The following is a 17,766-nucleotide window of genomic DNA, read 5'->3' on the forward strand; positions in this document are numbered from 1 at the left end:
TAACTGATTTATTGTAGTGATCAGTTTGAAATACACAGAAATTTTGAATTAATATGCTGTGTAACAGGAACTAACATAGTGCTATAGGTCTATTATACTTTAAAAAAAATAACAAACAAACTTACAGAAAAAGATATCATATTTGTGGTTACCAGAGGTGGAGATGGGGTGGAGGGAGGGGGAAGTGGATGCAGATCGAAAAGTATGAACTTCCAGTTATAAGATAAATAAGTACTAGTGATGTACAACATTATAAATATAATTAACACTGCTGTATGTCATATACAAAAGCTGTTAAGAGAGTAAATCTCAAGAGTTCTCATCAGAAGAAAAAACTTTTTTTCTATTTCTTTACTTTTATACCTGTATGACATGATGGATGTTCACTAAAATTATTGTGATAATCACTTCATGATGTATGTAAATCAAATCATTATGTTGTGTACCTTAAACTTATACAGTGCTGTATGTCTACTATATTTCAATAAAACTGGAAGAAGAAACAATAAAAACAAAGAAAATTGATAGTGAATGAAAAAGAAGAAATAGACATTCTGGATAGAGTGATAATAAAAAAGATTAATTTAGTAAAAAAAAATTTTCCACAAAGAAAATTCAGGATCAATGTCTTCACTGAATTCTTATAAACATTTAAAAGAGGAACAATGTAAATCCTTCACAAACTCTTCCAAAAAACAGAAAAAGTAGAAACACTTCCCAAATAATTCTATGAAGTTATCTTACCCTGATACCAAAACCAATAAAGACATTACAAGTAAAGAAAGTTACAGATCAAAAACATCTTCATAAAATACTAGTAAACCAAATTTAACATCATAAATAAAGGATTATACACCACAAGCAACCGGGATTTATCCTAAAGATTCAAGGTGGGCTCAACATGTGAAAACCAAATAATGAACAATATGATAGAATAAAGGACAAAAACAAATGATCATATCCATAGGTGCAGAAAAAAGCATTTGTCAAATTCCAACATTCTTTCACTATAAAAACAAAAAACATTGAAAAAATAGAAATTCCTCACCTGAGAAAGGGGATTTATAAAAATCAACAGCTAACATCACACTTGAAGGCTCTCCTTCAAAACACTACTCTCCCCCTATGATCAGGAACAAGACACCAACATCCACATTTACCACTTCTAGTAAATATTGTTCTGGAGGTATTAGCCTCCAGGGCAATTAAGCAAGAAAAAGAAAAGGCTTCCAGATTAGAAAGGAAGAAGTAAAACAAATGTGTACAAGAAGAAACATACAATATGTTAACTATAAAATTTCCTAAATTATAAAAAAATAATCTTAACATGGAAACTAACACATAATATATACTTTTATTCATAAAATGGAATATTAACAGGGCAGCTAAAATGAATGAACCAGATCTCAAAATTTTAAACTCTCAAAAACTATTTTTATGAAAAAGCCAAGGTGAAAATACACTATAAAGCCACTTATGTAAATTTTAACATGAAGACAATAGCATGTATATTATTTAATATACTTATAAGCATATTAGGTTGAAATAGTTAATATCTGACAATTTTTAGTCTGTGAGAATGGCAATTTTATATGGTTCAACCTTATAATAAAGGTATAAAAAAGACATGAGAATGATAATTGTAAATACAGAATAGGAGGGGGGATCTTCAAGAATCTTTAAAAATTGTTTAAGTACATTTTGATATTTCAAGGTCATAAATCTCCATTACCTGGAAAAAACCACTGATGAAAAATTTCTAAATTATTTTAGAAAGTTAGATGTTACTAAAAATGCTCAAGTCAAATAAAAGGAAATAGCAACAAGTTATTAAGACTAGATCTGTCCTCGTGAATGAAAAGAATTTTAGAATTGGAACTAGAAGTATAGTGGTTGGCACAGTTGCTTTTAAATAGAGGTACCCACCTACAGGCTAAAAGAATTAAAGATAATTACTGTAAATTTTTGGAAAAAATATCTGGTATAATATCAAACTGAGAATCTCCATTTTTTTATAAATTTTTTTAATTGTTTTATTTTTTTAACCTCTTTATTGGAGTATAATTGCTTTACAATGTTTTGTTAGTTTCTGCTGTATAACGAAGTGAATCAGCTATATGTATACATATGTCCCCATATCCCCTCCCTCTGCGCCTCCCTTCCATCCTCCCTATCCCACCCCTCTAGGTGGTCACAAAGCACCAAGCTGATCTCCCTGTGCTATGCAGCTGCTTCCCACTAGCTATCTATTTAACATTTGGTAGAGAATTTTCATCTTTGAAAATAACAAAGCTTAAAGACTGAGCATTTTGACAATACCATTAATAGACTGATATAGGTAAGAAACAAACTGCCAATGCAGTAGAACAGAAAACAAATCTGTGTCCATTCCACAAAGACTTAGATAATGGCTTTTCCTCATTTCTATCAAAAGTTCAAATTGAAATTTAAGTTATGCATGATGAGGTTAGGTTAATTATCTGATCTCTAGTCAGTGTGACACAAAAGAAAACATTTCACTCTGAAACAAATTACAAAAATAAATCATAAAAATCTAGAACTTCAAACTATGATGGCTCTAGAACGGAGAGTCAAAGGAGCTTGTTCATTTATTTTTTAATGCTCACAATGGTAAGGATTTTATACCAGAAAATTTAGACTGTGTTTTCTGTTTTTGTTATTGTTAATGTTGCTTTTAGGTATCAATAGCAAAAAGATAAGAATACACTCCAGCTGTCATGGAACCATAAAAAGGAAAATAAAGTTCTAAATAACAGTATCGTTGCAGACAACAATAACAAAAAGCACAAGCATTCCATATAGAGTCATATACGATTAATACAGGCATTTTATACAATTACACAATACATACACTATTATAAAGTTCCTTGAATTGAGGAAAGTCTGAAAACTCACCCCCAGAACCAGTAGTTAAGATCAGTGAAAGGCAAGGTGTTATCCTGAAGAATTAACAGATGGCCGCAAAATACTCAAAAGTGATAATCAACCACTAGAGAACAGCAGCTTGCATTATGCCAACTTTAGCCAATTGCTTTCCTTCTCTTCAGACCCAGCCTTCTACAGTTATCTGCACTCAAGGCCTTCTGTCCTTCATCATTCAGGCTCATTTTAAAATTATCTACAGTCCCTTTTCGACCATCATCATTAGACTGAAAGTGCATTCTTGATGGCCACCCTAGGTATCATTTTCAGTTTTATAACTTCTCATTCTCCTTGATATTCAGCTGCTTGATATTATTGAAGAGCTTCGTGAATTTTTCAGTATCTGTCTTCTAAATCCTAATCCTTCCAGGCCACATCTGTATCCCCTCAGCTGCCTCTCTTCCATATCTCCATTTCCCAACCTTCTATCTATAGCTCAATACTCTTTTTTCTACATTTCTTTCCTTCAAGAATTTCACCTGCTTCTAGAGCTTCAAAAATGACCTCTATGAGGAATATTCTTAGCTGCATATCATTAGTCCTTAAATCAATCCTCAAATCCACTCTCTTGTCCCAAATGACCTTTTGCCATTTCCACTTGGATAATTCTTTACTATCTCAAATAAATAATTTAAAACTCATTCCCCTAAACTTACTCTGTCCCCCCTTCCTTCTCTCTTCCCCTCTGCTCCATTAACCTTCTCCTCTTCTCCCTCCCTCTCCCCACCTCACAAGCATGCACACACACAACCGCAACTTCCTTATTTCCCTCTATACTGGTATATCTAGGAAACATCTTTGAGCCTTTCTTCTCCTTTAGTCACAACGGCTGCTCAACTACTTCTTTGTAACATTTTTTATTCTCACAAACCTAGTTCATAAGGTATCAATTCTGTAACGTTGCCAAAGAGATGAGGCTGACAAACTGATTGAAGCTGTAAAGACTTGTACCCATTATATTCTATCTTTCAGATCCTGCCGTCCACTTATGTATTCAGCAAATATTGAATAGCTACTGTGGGACAGGCAATCTTCTAGGCTCTTGGGACATATCAGTCAACAATGCAAACAAAAAAATCTCTGCCTTCATAAGACTTATATTCTAGAGGGATAAACAGATATATACAACAATAAGAAGTAACGTATAATATGTGAAAACAGTTAAGTGTTACAGAAAAAAAAAAAACAATAGAGTGGCATAATGAGGGCCAGACATGGGGAGCTGGTGTTGGCAATTTTGAACAGGGTAGTAAGGAAGACTTCATTAAGAAGGTGATATCTGAGCAGACTTGAAGCAGGTAAGGGAGTCTGCCCTGTGGATATCAGAAGGTAAAATGGTTCCAGCTGAATGAAGGAATAGCCAGTGGTGCAAAGGCTCTAAGACAGAAACTGCCTCACAAAATCAAGAAACAGAAAAAGGCCAGTTTGGCTGCGACAAAGAGAGCAAGGAAAACAGTAATAAGAGATAAAGCCAGAGAGGCAACTGCAGTCAGTTCATGTAGGTCTTAGAGGCCATTGTAAAAATGGTGGCTTTCATGCTGGGGAGGCAGGGAAACAACAGAGCATTTTGAACAGAGAAGTAATATGATATGACTCATTTTTAACAGAGAAACTCTGGCTTCTGTGTTGAGAATAAAGTGGAGGGCCAGAGTGCAAGCAGTTGAAAGACTGTGCAACAATCCAGTAAGAACAACAATCATGACTTGGATGGGAATGATTCTAGTGGAGCTGGTAAGAAGGCATCAAACTGGATATATTTTGAAAGTATGATCAGCAGGATTTTTCCTGACACTTGAGATATCAAATGGGAGAGAAAGAGAACTGGCAAGGATGACTCCAAATCCTTTGCTCTGAAGTAGTGGAAAAATAGTTGCCCTCACCTGAGATGGGGAAGGCTATGGGAGAAACTGTGTGAGTCAAAGAGAGAGGTCTAAAAACCAGGATTTCAATGTAGGAAAAAGAAGCTTATTTTGAGGTATAAATTAAGCCTCCAAACGGAGATTTTGGATAGTCTGATGTATATAGCATTCTGGAGTTTAGGAAAGAGGTCTATGGGGAGGGCGATGGGTAGATCCCAATTTGGAAGTCAAGTCATTCAGATGGTATTTAAAGCTATGAGACTAGAGGTGATCTTTAAGGGAGTGAGTGTATATAGACTTGGAAACAAAGTCAGGGTGTAAGGCCTGGAATACCAATATTAAGAAGTCAAGTAATAGATAAAGAGGAACTAGGAATCAAAGTGATAAGTAGCAACTAGAAATTCAAAGGCAAACCAGGAGATGATGCACTCTTAGATGCCAAGTGAAGAAAGTCTATCAAGGAGGAAGGAGTGATCTCAACTCTATTAAATGATGTTGATGGGTCACATAAATTATTGAAATTAACTATTAGATTTATGAAATGAAGGTCAATTAGTTTAACTGTGGTGATGAGCTAAAGCCTGACAGTAGTCGGTAGAATTGGAAAAGAGGAATTCAAGACAACTGTCACTGACAATACTTTGGGGGAGTTTTGCTTAAAAAGAGGAACAAGGAAATGAAACAGTGGGCTGGTGGAGGAAATCGGGGTCAAGAAAATGTTTTTCATGGAAGAGTAACAACTTACCTTTGAAATATTCCATTTAAAGAGAAGACTTTACAATATAGGAGTAAGTGGGGAAAAGGTTGGGAAAATTTCCTGGATAAGATCGATTGTAAGACAGAGGTGGGTAAATATAGCAGTGTGAATCTATAGACGTTCTTTTATGATTTGGTTTCATTTTCATAGTGAAAGAGGAGGTAATATCAACTTAGAGGATAAGGAGTAAGTTTGAGAAGAGAACAAATTATGTACATAGTTGTCATAAGATGGGGAAACTGCATGGACAAGAGAAATATGGAATGATTGCAGGGCAGTATCCAGGGCACATATGAGGTTTATGATCATAAACTTAAGGGAGACCAGGCATCCTGATTGGGTACATTTAACCAGTACTGTGGTGTTGCCAAGATAATACTAGAAAGTGAAAAAAAAAAAAAAAAGGCAGGAGAGTCACGGTGTGTGTAAGAAAGTGATTATAATATTTGACCATGAAACTTAAGCTGACTAACAAGGGGATAATACACATCAAGGGAGTGGGGAACAGTGAAAAGTTGTTCAGATCAATTGATTGAAGGTCCCAGAGAGGTTGAAAGATGACCTGATTCAGGGTACCAGAGAGTACAAGGTGATAAATACAAGTGCATGTCAGACAGAAAAAGGAAATGCAAGAAGTTTATATGCTAGATGAAATGATGAAAAGACTGCTTCTTGACAATGGGAACTGCTAAGAGGCACTGAAATAAAAAGTAAAAATATTGCTCAGTAGAAGTCACACGATCACTAGTTAAGTTGGGATCGTCTAACAACAAAAATTCAGAATCCTCAATATGTTTCAGGTTTAAATATTGGCAGTGAATAGATTTCAGGCAAACCAAAGATAACTGATGTAAAATTGAAAAACAAACAGACATAAGCTTAAGGCCCACAAAAGCCAAAAATCTCCAGGAAAAAGGAGAAGGTGTAACTATAAAGTCAATTCTTGAATTCTACTAAAATAATCTTTTGGGCTAAGTAATAGGTACCTTCCTTGGCCAAAATACCTGAGACCAGCAATAGTTAAGGACCAAGAGAGCTGCAGAGTTAAGGTACAGAGTTGGTCAAAGAAAGAAAATGTTATATCAAGTGTTACAATAATAGTTGGACTTTCACTTCTGCTTCAGATGTAGAAAGTTGCAAGAGACCATCACTTTGCTATCAAACAACGAAAATAAGCCAGATAAGCTATAAAATCATTTTTAACCCATCAGAAAGTAGAGGACACAGAGAAATCTGAATAAATTAAATTCTAGAAAGTAACAAGCCTTTCATAGGAGAACTGAGACCGACATCTGCTCTCATCCCTAACAGAGAGGTGAGAAGTAGCAGAATCAGTTACAGAGTAAGAAGAAAGCAGCCCCACGTAGGCTGGGATGACAAATCCCAAAGAGCACCAACCACAGAGTCTGAGTCCATCCTGATTCTAGCCTCAAATATCTGAAACCAGTGGTGAACTAAATTATATTAAAACTGAAATAAAGCTCACATCCAGGTCAACTTCAAATCAGTTTGATGCTGTTATCCTCCCACCATCCTCCTACCCTCCACTAACACACATACTCTAGAGGCTTGATAGACCCAGCAGTGCTCTTTTCTCTGGTCACTATTATTTACTTCTCTCTCTTCTATTCCCTTATACGAAATGTCTGGTAAACAATAAAAACATTTTAAGACACATGAAACAGCAAGAAAATGTGACCCATCATAAAAAAAGGAAATAGTCAATAGACATGGCCCGGATGTTGGAATTATCAAATAGGGATTTGAAAATATCTATGGTAAAAATACTAAAAGATCTAGTGGAAATGGTGACAATACATGTGAAAAGATGGGGAAACAGGAGCAGAGAGATGGATCCTAAAAAAAGGAGCCAAATGGAAATACTGGAAATGAAAAGTGTGCTGTTAACAAATGAAGAATTTTCTAGATAAGCTTAACGGCAGCCTAGATACACGAGAGAAAATAATCAGTGACTATCAAGACAAATCAATAGAAAGTATCCAAAGAGAAACACTAAGAATAAAAAAAGAGTAGGGAAAACAAAAACAAGCAAACAAATAAAAACTGTGCTCAAGATCTGTGAGATACTATTCTGTGCTCTAACATAAGTGTAATTGAAGTCCCAGAGTAAGAGGAGAAAGAATGTGGAATGAAAAGGAAAAGGAAAAGCAAGAAAAGTTTAAAGAGATAATCATCAGAACTTCCAAAAGTAGTGAAAACCTCAACTTGTACATCCAAGAATCTGAGCAAACCTCAACCAGGATAAATACTATGAAAACTACATCCAGGCATAACTTAAACTATTAACATAAAAGAGAAAATTTTAAGCAACAAGAGAAAAATGGCATATACCTTACAAAGGAATATTGATAAGAATGATGGCTGATTTCTCACCAGAAACAATGAAAGCAAGTAGACAATGAAACAACAATCTTTAAAGTGCTGGAAAAAATTACAATTAGCTATGTAGAATTCTACAGCCAGTGAAAATATCTTTCAAAAGCAAAGACAAATTAAAGACATTTTTCATAAAAGCTGAGGGAATTTTTTTCCCACTGACTGAATTATAAGCAATGAAAAAGGAAATTCTTCAGACTAAAAAGAAATAACACCAGGTAGAATTCAGGATTTGTAAGAAACAATGAAGAGTACCAGAGAGGACTAATCTTTGAAGAGAGAAAGAAATTATTTCATGGGACTTTCCTACACAAAATACAGCAGTTTTAAACATCTAGTACATCATTGCCCTAAATTGAACATTTTTTTCTTCCTCGCTCTAAGAAAATTTTTCTTTTCAGCCAAAAAATTAAATGTAGTCCATGACCATTATTTTTAAATATTTAACTTTCACAAAGTCAATAAACTTAATATCTAAATTATTATAACATTAATATTTATAATAGCAAAGTTTCATTGAGTATCAAACATGAACCAAGTATATATTATTCATAAGTTTTATACTTGCTTTGAAAACTCTATCTAAAACACATGTTACATATGAGGAAACAAATGAGGAAATTGGATTGAGAAGCTCAATTCTTTGCCAAAGTCATTGGCTTCTAAGAAGCAGAGCCAGATTCAAACCAAAAACTGTCCGACTCTAAATTTCATGCCTTGTTTCTCGGGCACTAATTATTATAACAACAGTAATTTCTATGTACAATGAGTTTAATATCCAGTGAAGATTTGTATTTCTTCAACTCATGTTAATAAGTTAGAGTATAGTGTACCTCACACTCATGCTTTTCTCATGTAATAACACATCATGAACCTGTTGCCAAGTCTCCACCAACAGACATTCTATTTCTCTTAATGGTGCACACTTTTTCATTGTTAAGTATAAACTATCATCTGTTTAAGCAATTCCCTTTTGAAGCTTTTAACTGGTCCCAATTATTTGCCACTTTAAGTCATTCTGCAATGAACATTTTTGTGTACATATTTAGGGCCTTGTTTAATTGTATTCTTGAGATATAGGCCCTGGAAGGAGAATACTTGGATGATGTAACTTCCACATTTTTACTTTTCATAGCTTGCCAGGTTATCACAAACTCTTTCCAACACTAGTATTCTCTCTTTTTATTCCTTGCCAAACTGAGTACAAAATGATAAGCATTGTTTGAATTTTAAATTCTCATTTTATTAGTCAGATGTTTCAATATTTTTCCATTAGTGTTTCTGGCCATGGTATCATGCTAATAAAAATCTTTCAATATGCCAGGATTATGGAAACATTTGCCTTTACTGTCCTCTACTACCTCATGATTACACATTTCACATTTTAATGAATTTTAACTCATCTGCAGTTTTTAGTTAATATGGTTGTAAGGTACACATTTAAATTATCTTTTTATTTATGTACCATAGTGGGCCACTTGTCCCGATAGCATTGCTAGATATCTCTTCTGCAATGCTCTGAAACACCAATTTCATCTTTAATTAAACTGCTCTATACCTTTATATACCTTGTTCCTATACTCTTCTTCCATTCCATTTACCTGTCTTAATCCATCAATTTCTATACTTTTCTATTTCTTGTCTTTTTATCTAATTCCCAAAAAAAAAATTCTCTCAGAAAAATTTAAGCATAATCTCAACTAAACTAAAAGGAAAGCTGACTTTCTATACCCTCGCTGAAGTTAGAAATGTTAACCTTTGGGACACTAGTAGAAAGAAAAGTAGTATTCCAACTCCAGAAAGAACAAGCAGGTGAATTAAGATACAACACACAGTAGAAAACATGAAGGGAAGGGAAGCTGGCATTAGCTTCAGATGATTATCGTTTTGTTCCCTGTATATTCACTTTCACAGCTACATAACAAACATCCACTGATTTCTTAATGACCAATTACCTTCTTAAGAATGTGCTACACACTTTTAAATGCATCATGTAGAGATGCCCACATTTAAAAGGAAATTAGAATTCTGTTGATAAATGAATTCAGAAGTAGCTCGGGAAAGTTTTGATTCACATGATTTTGTATTTTTAAATCCACAATGTGGAGGGCTATTATAGTTCTTTATCACAGTGACATTAGAGATTGCCTACAATTACATGTCTGTTACCACAACTCCTCTAGGTTTTATGCCCAACTGGAGGCATTGAAATAAACACACAACTGGAAGAAAATATTCTAAAAAGAAACAGATACATATTGGTTGATATGGATGGTCTAAGGTGTTTCTATTTGTATATTTAGAAATCAGTCCAAGCAAATCAGAGTACCACGTTAATATGTACACATTATACGTATACAAATCCCATTAGTACGGATACAGGGCTCAGGAAAAAGCATTCATCTGGTCCCTGATTAATTTCCTAGGTGAGGCAAAGACAAGGCTTGCAGCAACAGAAAGTGTCATTGGCAACATATTTTTCTAGAAAGTTATGCTAGTTAGAAATGAGACTCAAAGAAAAGGCTCTCTAGCAGCGAATACTCATGTGAAAAGTCGTTGCTTCCTGGGTACAGAACCAAAGAAACCAATTAAGCCTAACCAGAGAAGTAAGAAAAGCCATCTTGATTTCCTAAAGGCCTTCGTTTGATATGCCTGTGTTTGAGGTAGTATCTGTTCCAAAGCAGAGACAGCCAGCCCGGTGCTGCATGAGAGCACCTTTAATTCAGCTCGCAGTAATCTCTTGCGCAATTACCTCTCCTGAATGAAACCATCTTGGATGAGGACAAAAGTATGGAGGACAGGGACTTAATTTTTTTATTGAAAAAAGGAGCAAGTGAGAGAAAGAAAATGATTTATAATAAGTCCGTGGGAACATTCTGTACCTATCTCTTTTCTGATTAGAGAGGTGGCATGGAGCCTGCCTCATTAGGCAGAAGTAATGAGCCAGTTTATCTGCCATCTCTAATTAGAGAAAAGATACAGTAGGTACAACCGTACCTATAACTTGATGGGAAAAAAGATAAAAATTATTTTAAAATATTCTTTCCTCCTGTAGTTCTCCAATGCTCAGAACTTAAGGAGAAAAACTGTAATAAAAACTAAGTAACATTGGAAATAAACCCTTTTCCAATGATGTGTTTTCCAATCAGAAGTTGAATCAATTTTTTTGCAGTTTAAAAACAAGTATCATTTTCAGTCCACACAGTCCTTTGGAAGCATTAATTCAACATTTAGTATACTGAAATAGAATAGGAGCAAATCATTTCAACCCCACAGTGCAGAATGGACAAATTTATGGCACTGTCTACTACTTTGAGCAACATTTGGGGCAATAAAACGCTTTTAGAAGTGCTAATTGGGAGGTAAATATTGAAATAAGGCTCACAAGATGTAATGTGTTATTAAGAATTTCTGCAGGCAGAGTACTTGATAAAATTTTTCAATATACTAATTACTCAAACCAAGCTTCTAAATATATTGGTTCCTTAAAATATTACTTCTTCACATAAGTTTAGCTTGATCTAAAAGAATATACAAATTAAAATAATAGAGTCATGTTTCTTTGGATCTCTCAAAAATTCTATGGAAAGTAATTGTTATCTCTGCTTCACAAGAAGAAAACAGATGTTCAAAGAGGTTAATAATAGTTGTCACTTATTAACATTTACAATATGACAAGCAGTACATACTACACATACACAGTCTCATAGAATTCTTATAATTTTCCCATGAATCATTTGTTAAAACATTATTTAATAGATTAGAAACCTAAGACTTAAAAGGGATACATATTTTGACCAAAAATACACAACTAAATTGAATTCAACCCTAAATTTATCTGACCCCAGAGCCTGGAAATTTAACCACAGTGTTTTAGAATGTTTTTTTTTTTTTTTTTTTTTTTTTTTTTTTTTTTTTTGCGGTACGCGGGCCTCTCACTGTTGTGGCCTCTCCCGTTGTGGAGCACAGGCTCCGGACGCGCAGGCTCAGCGGCCATTGCTCACGGGCCCAGCCGTTCCGCGGCATGTGGGATCTTCCCGGACCGGGGCATGAACCCGTGTCCCCTGCATCGGCAGGCGGACTCTCAACCACTGCGCCACCAGGGAAGCCCTAGAATGTTTTTTGAAAATTAAAAATATATACTTTTTTCTTTAAACTAGATAACTCAGGTCATAGGGGGAAATTAAAATTTTACATTGTTTCAAAATTATTAGTAACAGCACCCATAAATATCTATGTGACAACTCCAAAGCCATGACTACTTATTCCTTTATTGCAAACATCTGAAAAGATTTGAGTGCCTACTATGTATATATGATAGGACTGTATAACTATTAGAATTAAAATTTAGCAAGGTCATTGGACTTAAGGTCAATATAAAAATTGATGGCATTTTATATAACAGAAAGAAAATTAGAGAATAAAGTTCCAAAACAATTGAAGTAAAATTACATGAATAAAAGAACCAACAGATACACAGGACTAAGTCTTACAAATATGAATGAGATGCTGTACAGAAAACTAAAAACATTGCTGGGAGAAAGTAAGGAGTATATGATGTTCATGGATTGGAAGACTTGATATTCTAGAGCTGTCTATTCTCGCAAAATTGAGTTAAGGATTTAAATTCCCTCAAAATTTTGTGAAAAACGAAAAACTCCTTCTAAAATTCATATAATAGCCAAGACAATCTTGAAAGAAAAAAAAAGTTGGAGAAATTAAATATTTCTAAATATTAAGACTTTTATGAAGCTACAATAATGAAAACTAAATGCTTTAATGATAAGTATGGGCAAACATACCATTGAAACAAAACGGTGAGCTCAGGAACAAACCCATCTTCACATAACAGATATATAATTTGTGACAGTTACCACTGCAAAGTAGTAGAGAAGTGATGAAAATGTTTAAGTGTAAGGGAACATCTTTATGGTCTTTATGGTGTTCTCCTACACTTTATCCTTTCAGGATTTGCAAAGATATTCTAAACAGGACATGAAAAGTATTAAGTTTGAAAGAAAAGTTAGTAAACTGGACTTCACTAAAATTAAGAATATCTGTTGATCAAAGGAAAATGATAGTATACGCCACAACCCAGAAGGTGATATTTGAAGTCCATGTATCTGTCAAAGAACTCATACTCAAAATACTGAAGAGATCCTGTAAGCAATAAAAAGACAAACTATCCAACTAAAAATAGGCAAAAACTTAAATAGGTATTTCACAAAAGAGCACAGCCATGACCAAGAAGCACATGAAAATGTTCTCAACATCATAAATCATCAAGAAATGTACCATACAGCCACCAGAATGGCAAACAACAATAACATACGACGATACTCAGTGTTGGTAGGACACGGATCGCCGAAATTCTCAAATATCTTTGGGTAGAATACCCACTTTGAAAAAGTAAAGAAGTATTTCCTAAAGCTTAAAGAAATAGCAACACACAATATAGATAAATCTTACAGGCACAGTGCTTAGAAAAGGCATTAGACACAAAAGAGTACCTACTGCATGATTTAATTTACATGAGAATTCAAGAATAGGCAACACTAATCTATGCCAATAGAGGTCCTTACTAACACTATTCTTGTTTCCCTTTAGAGTCGGTATTCACTAGGAGTCTTTAATACAAGAAATGTTTGATGATCTCATTCTGGATGAGAATTACATAGGATTAAAATTTTATAAAGCTGTACCCCCTTAATATTTATGCATTATGTTACATGCATGTTTTGCCTTTATTAAAAACTGACAATATTTTTAAATTTCTATAATGCAAAGTTATCAGACTATCTAAAAACTAACAAAAACGTGTGTAACATAATATTCTTAGCATTAATGAGCTTTTACAAGTAAGAAATTCCAGACTATAAATATAGACACACAACATGTATGAGGAATCAACAAATGAAATGCAAATTATCAAGACATATGTGGAAAGCCAGTGAACCTCACTAATGGCCAAATAATTCTAAGGCAGTGTACAAAAACATTTTTCAATGAGAGGAATGACAAAAGGGAAAAAAAACAAGGATAATTTGTAAGGTCAGTTACTGTTTAAGGAGGCAGATACTTACCTGTATTTTTAAGTGAGGTTGTAAATTTTCACAACCTTTCTGGAGATTATCTGTTGTTAAGCTTTAGGGTAATCAATCTCAGATGTATTAAAATTTAAAAATGACCATATATTTCAACCTATTTAACTTCTATTGATTCATGTTAGGAAATAATTATAATATTAATAAGAGCATTACATATCAATATGAGTTAGTATATACAAGGTACAGTATTCATTCATTCCACAAATATGAAGCAACTACTAGGTACCAGATGCTGGAAAAACAGTAGTGCGTTTTATGACACAGCCTCATTTGATCCTTACAGTGGGACTGTAATAGCATCATCATCAAGATTTTAAATTGGACGTAACTACAGTTTAGAGACATTAAAAAGTTATTCCAGGTCACAGGGCTAGTAAGTAGAGAGACGGGATTTGAAATCAGGGAAATTGACGCCAAAGTCAAAGGTCTTAGGGAACTGCACAGGCAATTGTTCAAGCACATATATATGTATATGGGTATAGGCATGATAGATATAGACACAGATATAATATATGGATATATATATTTAGTGTTTTCTATCAAATAACTGCTAATAATATTGAAATAGTAGAAATAACCTAAATGCTCATCAATACAATCTTGTTTAAAAAGGTTTGGTTACAGCTATACAATTGTGCACAATGCAGCCATTTTCAATGAGAAGGCATACTGATATGTTTCTCATAACATTTGGAGCGGAAGTATTTATTTTCAGAGGGCCCAGAGAAAGCATATGTATGATAATTTCATTTTTGGAAAATTATTATATTTATAACCATATCTCTAGCTATATGTACAAAAATGATGGGAGGGTATAACAAAGTTAACTATATCTATCTATGAAGGTCAAAAAAGGAAAATGCTTCCTATTTTATAGGGTTCTGTGTTGTATGGATTTTCTTATAATGAGCATTTTTTAATAATATAAAATAATTCACATTCCCATTTTAAAGTGTAGACAATTTTACAGACCACTGTGATAGTTATTTCAAGAGAAGTCTAAATACAACTTCTGCTCTTTTCAGGATGTGAGGCATATTATCTTCTTAATCTCCATGGCCCATTTTTAGGGTGGGAAGATATGAACACCATTAATCCAGTTTATTCAATGTTGACTATTATTTTCCAGTTTCTGTCTAATACTCTAAGTCCTACTTTAACAATAGCCATACAATAAAATACAAACCTGAGAAAAAAAGAGAAAGAAAATATAATTTAAGAAGAAATACAGATGGCCAGGAGGCACACGAAAAGATGCTCAACATTGCTAATTATTAGAGAAAAGCAAATCAAAACTACAATGAGGTCCCACCTCACAACGGTCAGAATGACCACCATTAAAAAGTCTACAAATAACAAATGCTGAAGAGAGTGTGGAGAAAAGGGAACCCTCCTACACTGTTGGTGGGAATGGAAGTTGGTGCAGCCACTGTGGAAAACAGTATGGAGGTTCCTCAGAAAACTAAAAATAGAATTACCATATGATCCAACAATCCCACCCCTGGGCATATATCCAGACAAGATTATAATTCAAAAAGATACATCCACCCTTATGTTCATAGCAGCACTATTCACAATAGCCAAGACATGGAAATAGCCTAGATGTCCATCAATAGATGAATGGATAAAGATGTGGTACATATAAACAATGGAATACTACTCAGCCATAAAAAAGAACAAAATAATGTCATTTGCAGCAACATGGATGCAACTAGAGATTATCATACTAAGTGAAGTAAGTCAGAAAGAGAAAGACAAATACCATATATCACTTATATGTGGAATCTAGAATATGACACAAATGAACCTATCTATGAAATGGAAGCAAAACCACAGACATAGAGAATATACTGGTGGTTGCCAAGGGGGAGGGGAGTGGGAGAGGGTAGGAGTGGGAGTTTGGGATTAGCAGATGCAAACTGGTATATATAGAATGGATAAACAACAAGGTCCTACTGTAGAGCACAGGGAACTATATTCAATATCCTGTGATAAACCATAATGGAAAAGAATATATAAAAAAGAATGTATATATATGTGTGTAACTGAGTCACTTTGCTATACAGTAGAAATTAACACAACATTGTAATCCAACTTTACTTCAATAAAAAATAAATTTAAAAAATATATAGTTTATTACATAGTATTCTTACTTTAAAAATAAATGATAGAGACGTTCTAATTTTAAAGATTCCCTGATATATTGGGTTGAATAATGGCCTCCAAAAGATAAGACTACCTGCAACCTGCAACTGTGAGTTTATTTGGAAAAAGCGTCTTTGCTGATGTAATTAAGGATCTTGAGACAAGAAATACTGGATTAGGGTGGGTCCTAAATGTGGTCACAAGTGTCCTGAAAAGAGAAGGGGAAAAGGCCAGGTGAAGATGGAAGCAAAGATTGAAGTTATACAGCTACAAGTCAAGAAACACTAAGTATCGCCAGAAGCCACCAGAAAGAGAGAGGCGTGGAATGAATTCTCCCCTCAGAACCTGCAGAAGAAACCAATGCTGAATCCTTGATTTCAGACTTCTACCCTCCAGAACCACCAGAGGATGAAATCTGCTTAATTAAGCTGCCACCCAGTTGGTGCTGATGTGTTACAGCAGCGCTAGGAAACAAATACACCTGGGTATTTTAAAATATTATTTTTGACACAATTTTTAAGAAACAGTGTAATTGGATAAAATAAATAATTTTCTGAAGTCGGACTCTTACCATTTAAGCTCTGTCCTATTTGCATAGTACCAGAGGCAAAATCTGTAATTGAACCACTTAGAGTTCTTGCATCAAAAGCTGTATTATCCTCTTCCAAACCATTGACGAAGAAACTGATTTTTGTCTGATGTACCTGTAAGAAATTATCACCGTTATTATTTTGATTGCATAACCTTTTATTTTATAATAACTACACTTCAGCAGGCTTTCTCAAGTTAATTTCCTACTTCTCCACTTCCCTCAGCTGGAAAGACTGGAATTTTATTTAAATGGCTCAATAATACGTCTTGTGTTTGTATATCTAGATATAAACCTATATGTTATAGTTTTGTGCTGGGGTCATGTCTACCAGGGTATTCACAGGTATGCATAACTGTTTGTCCCATATATTTAACAACTCTGACTGTCATGCCTTTATAAGTGTTTTTGGAGACATGTTGTTTCTTTAGCTACTAGTTAGATTTGTTACGGTCATATTTGGAAACAAACAGAAATGAACACAAAGGGCAAAGATATTCAAAACCAGATATACCAAAAATGCATTACATATGGATATAATTCAATTTAGGTTGCTAGTACAAAAGGCTCCTTGTAAACATTTACTTTCTTAGGTGTTGGTATCTAGTCGGTAATTTTCATCTATACTTCTCTAATACAGAATAACGTAAAAAACTGCTAATCGTGTTCTAGGCTAATTAATCAGGCAAACTAACAACTCTCTACATCAGGGGTAAACAAACTTTTTCAGTAAACAGCCAGAGAAAAAATATTTTTTATTTGTTTGCCAAGTGATTTGGTTTTGGGTCCAAACAGTCCAGGTCACAACTGCTCAACTCTGCTGTAATAGGAAAGCAGCCAGAGACAACATGTATGTGAATGGGCACGGATGTGTTCCGGCAAAACTTTTATAAAAACAGGTAACCAGCCAGATTTGTCCCGTGAGTGTAGTCTGACCACCCCTGGATTACACCATAAAAAGTTATGAAA

The 17,766-nt window shown here is 34.3% G+C and overlaps 1 protein-coding gene across 1 annotated transcript in view; it reads right to left on the minus strand.

The window, feature by feature from the left end:
- USH2A (usherin) overlaps window positions 1-17,766 on the minus strand; it is a 784,083-nt gene that overhangs the window by 713,913 nt on the left and 52,404 nt on the right. Inside the window, exon 3 of the mRNA XM_019920609.2 lies at window positions 16,780-16,912. Coding sequence (XP_019776168.2) covers window positions 16,780-16,912 — 133 coding nt within the window. The remainder of the gene's footprint in view (window positions 1-16,779; window positions 16,913-17,766) is intronic.

Source organism: Tursiops truncatus, chromosome 1, assembly GCF_011762595.2.
Source record: "Tursiops truncatus isolate mTurTru1 chromosome 1, mTurTru1.mat.Y, whole genome shotgun sequence".
In the NCBI taxonomy this organism is placed as follows: domain Eukaryota; kingdom Metazoa; phylum Chordata; class Mammalia; order Artiodactyla; family Delphinidae; genus Tursiops; species Tursiops truncatus.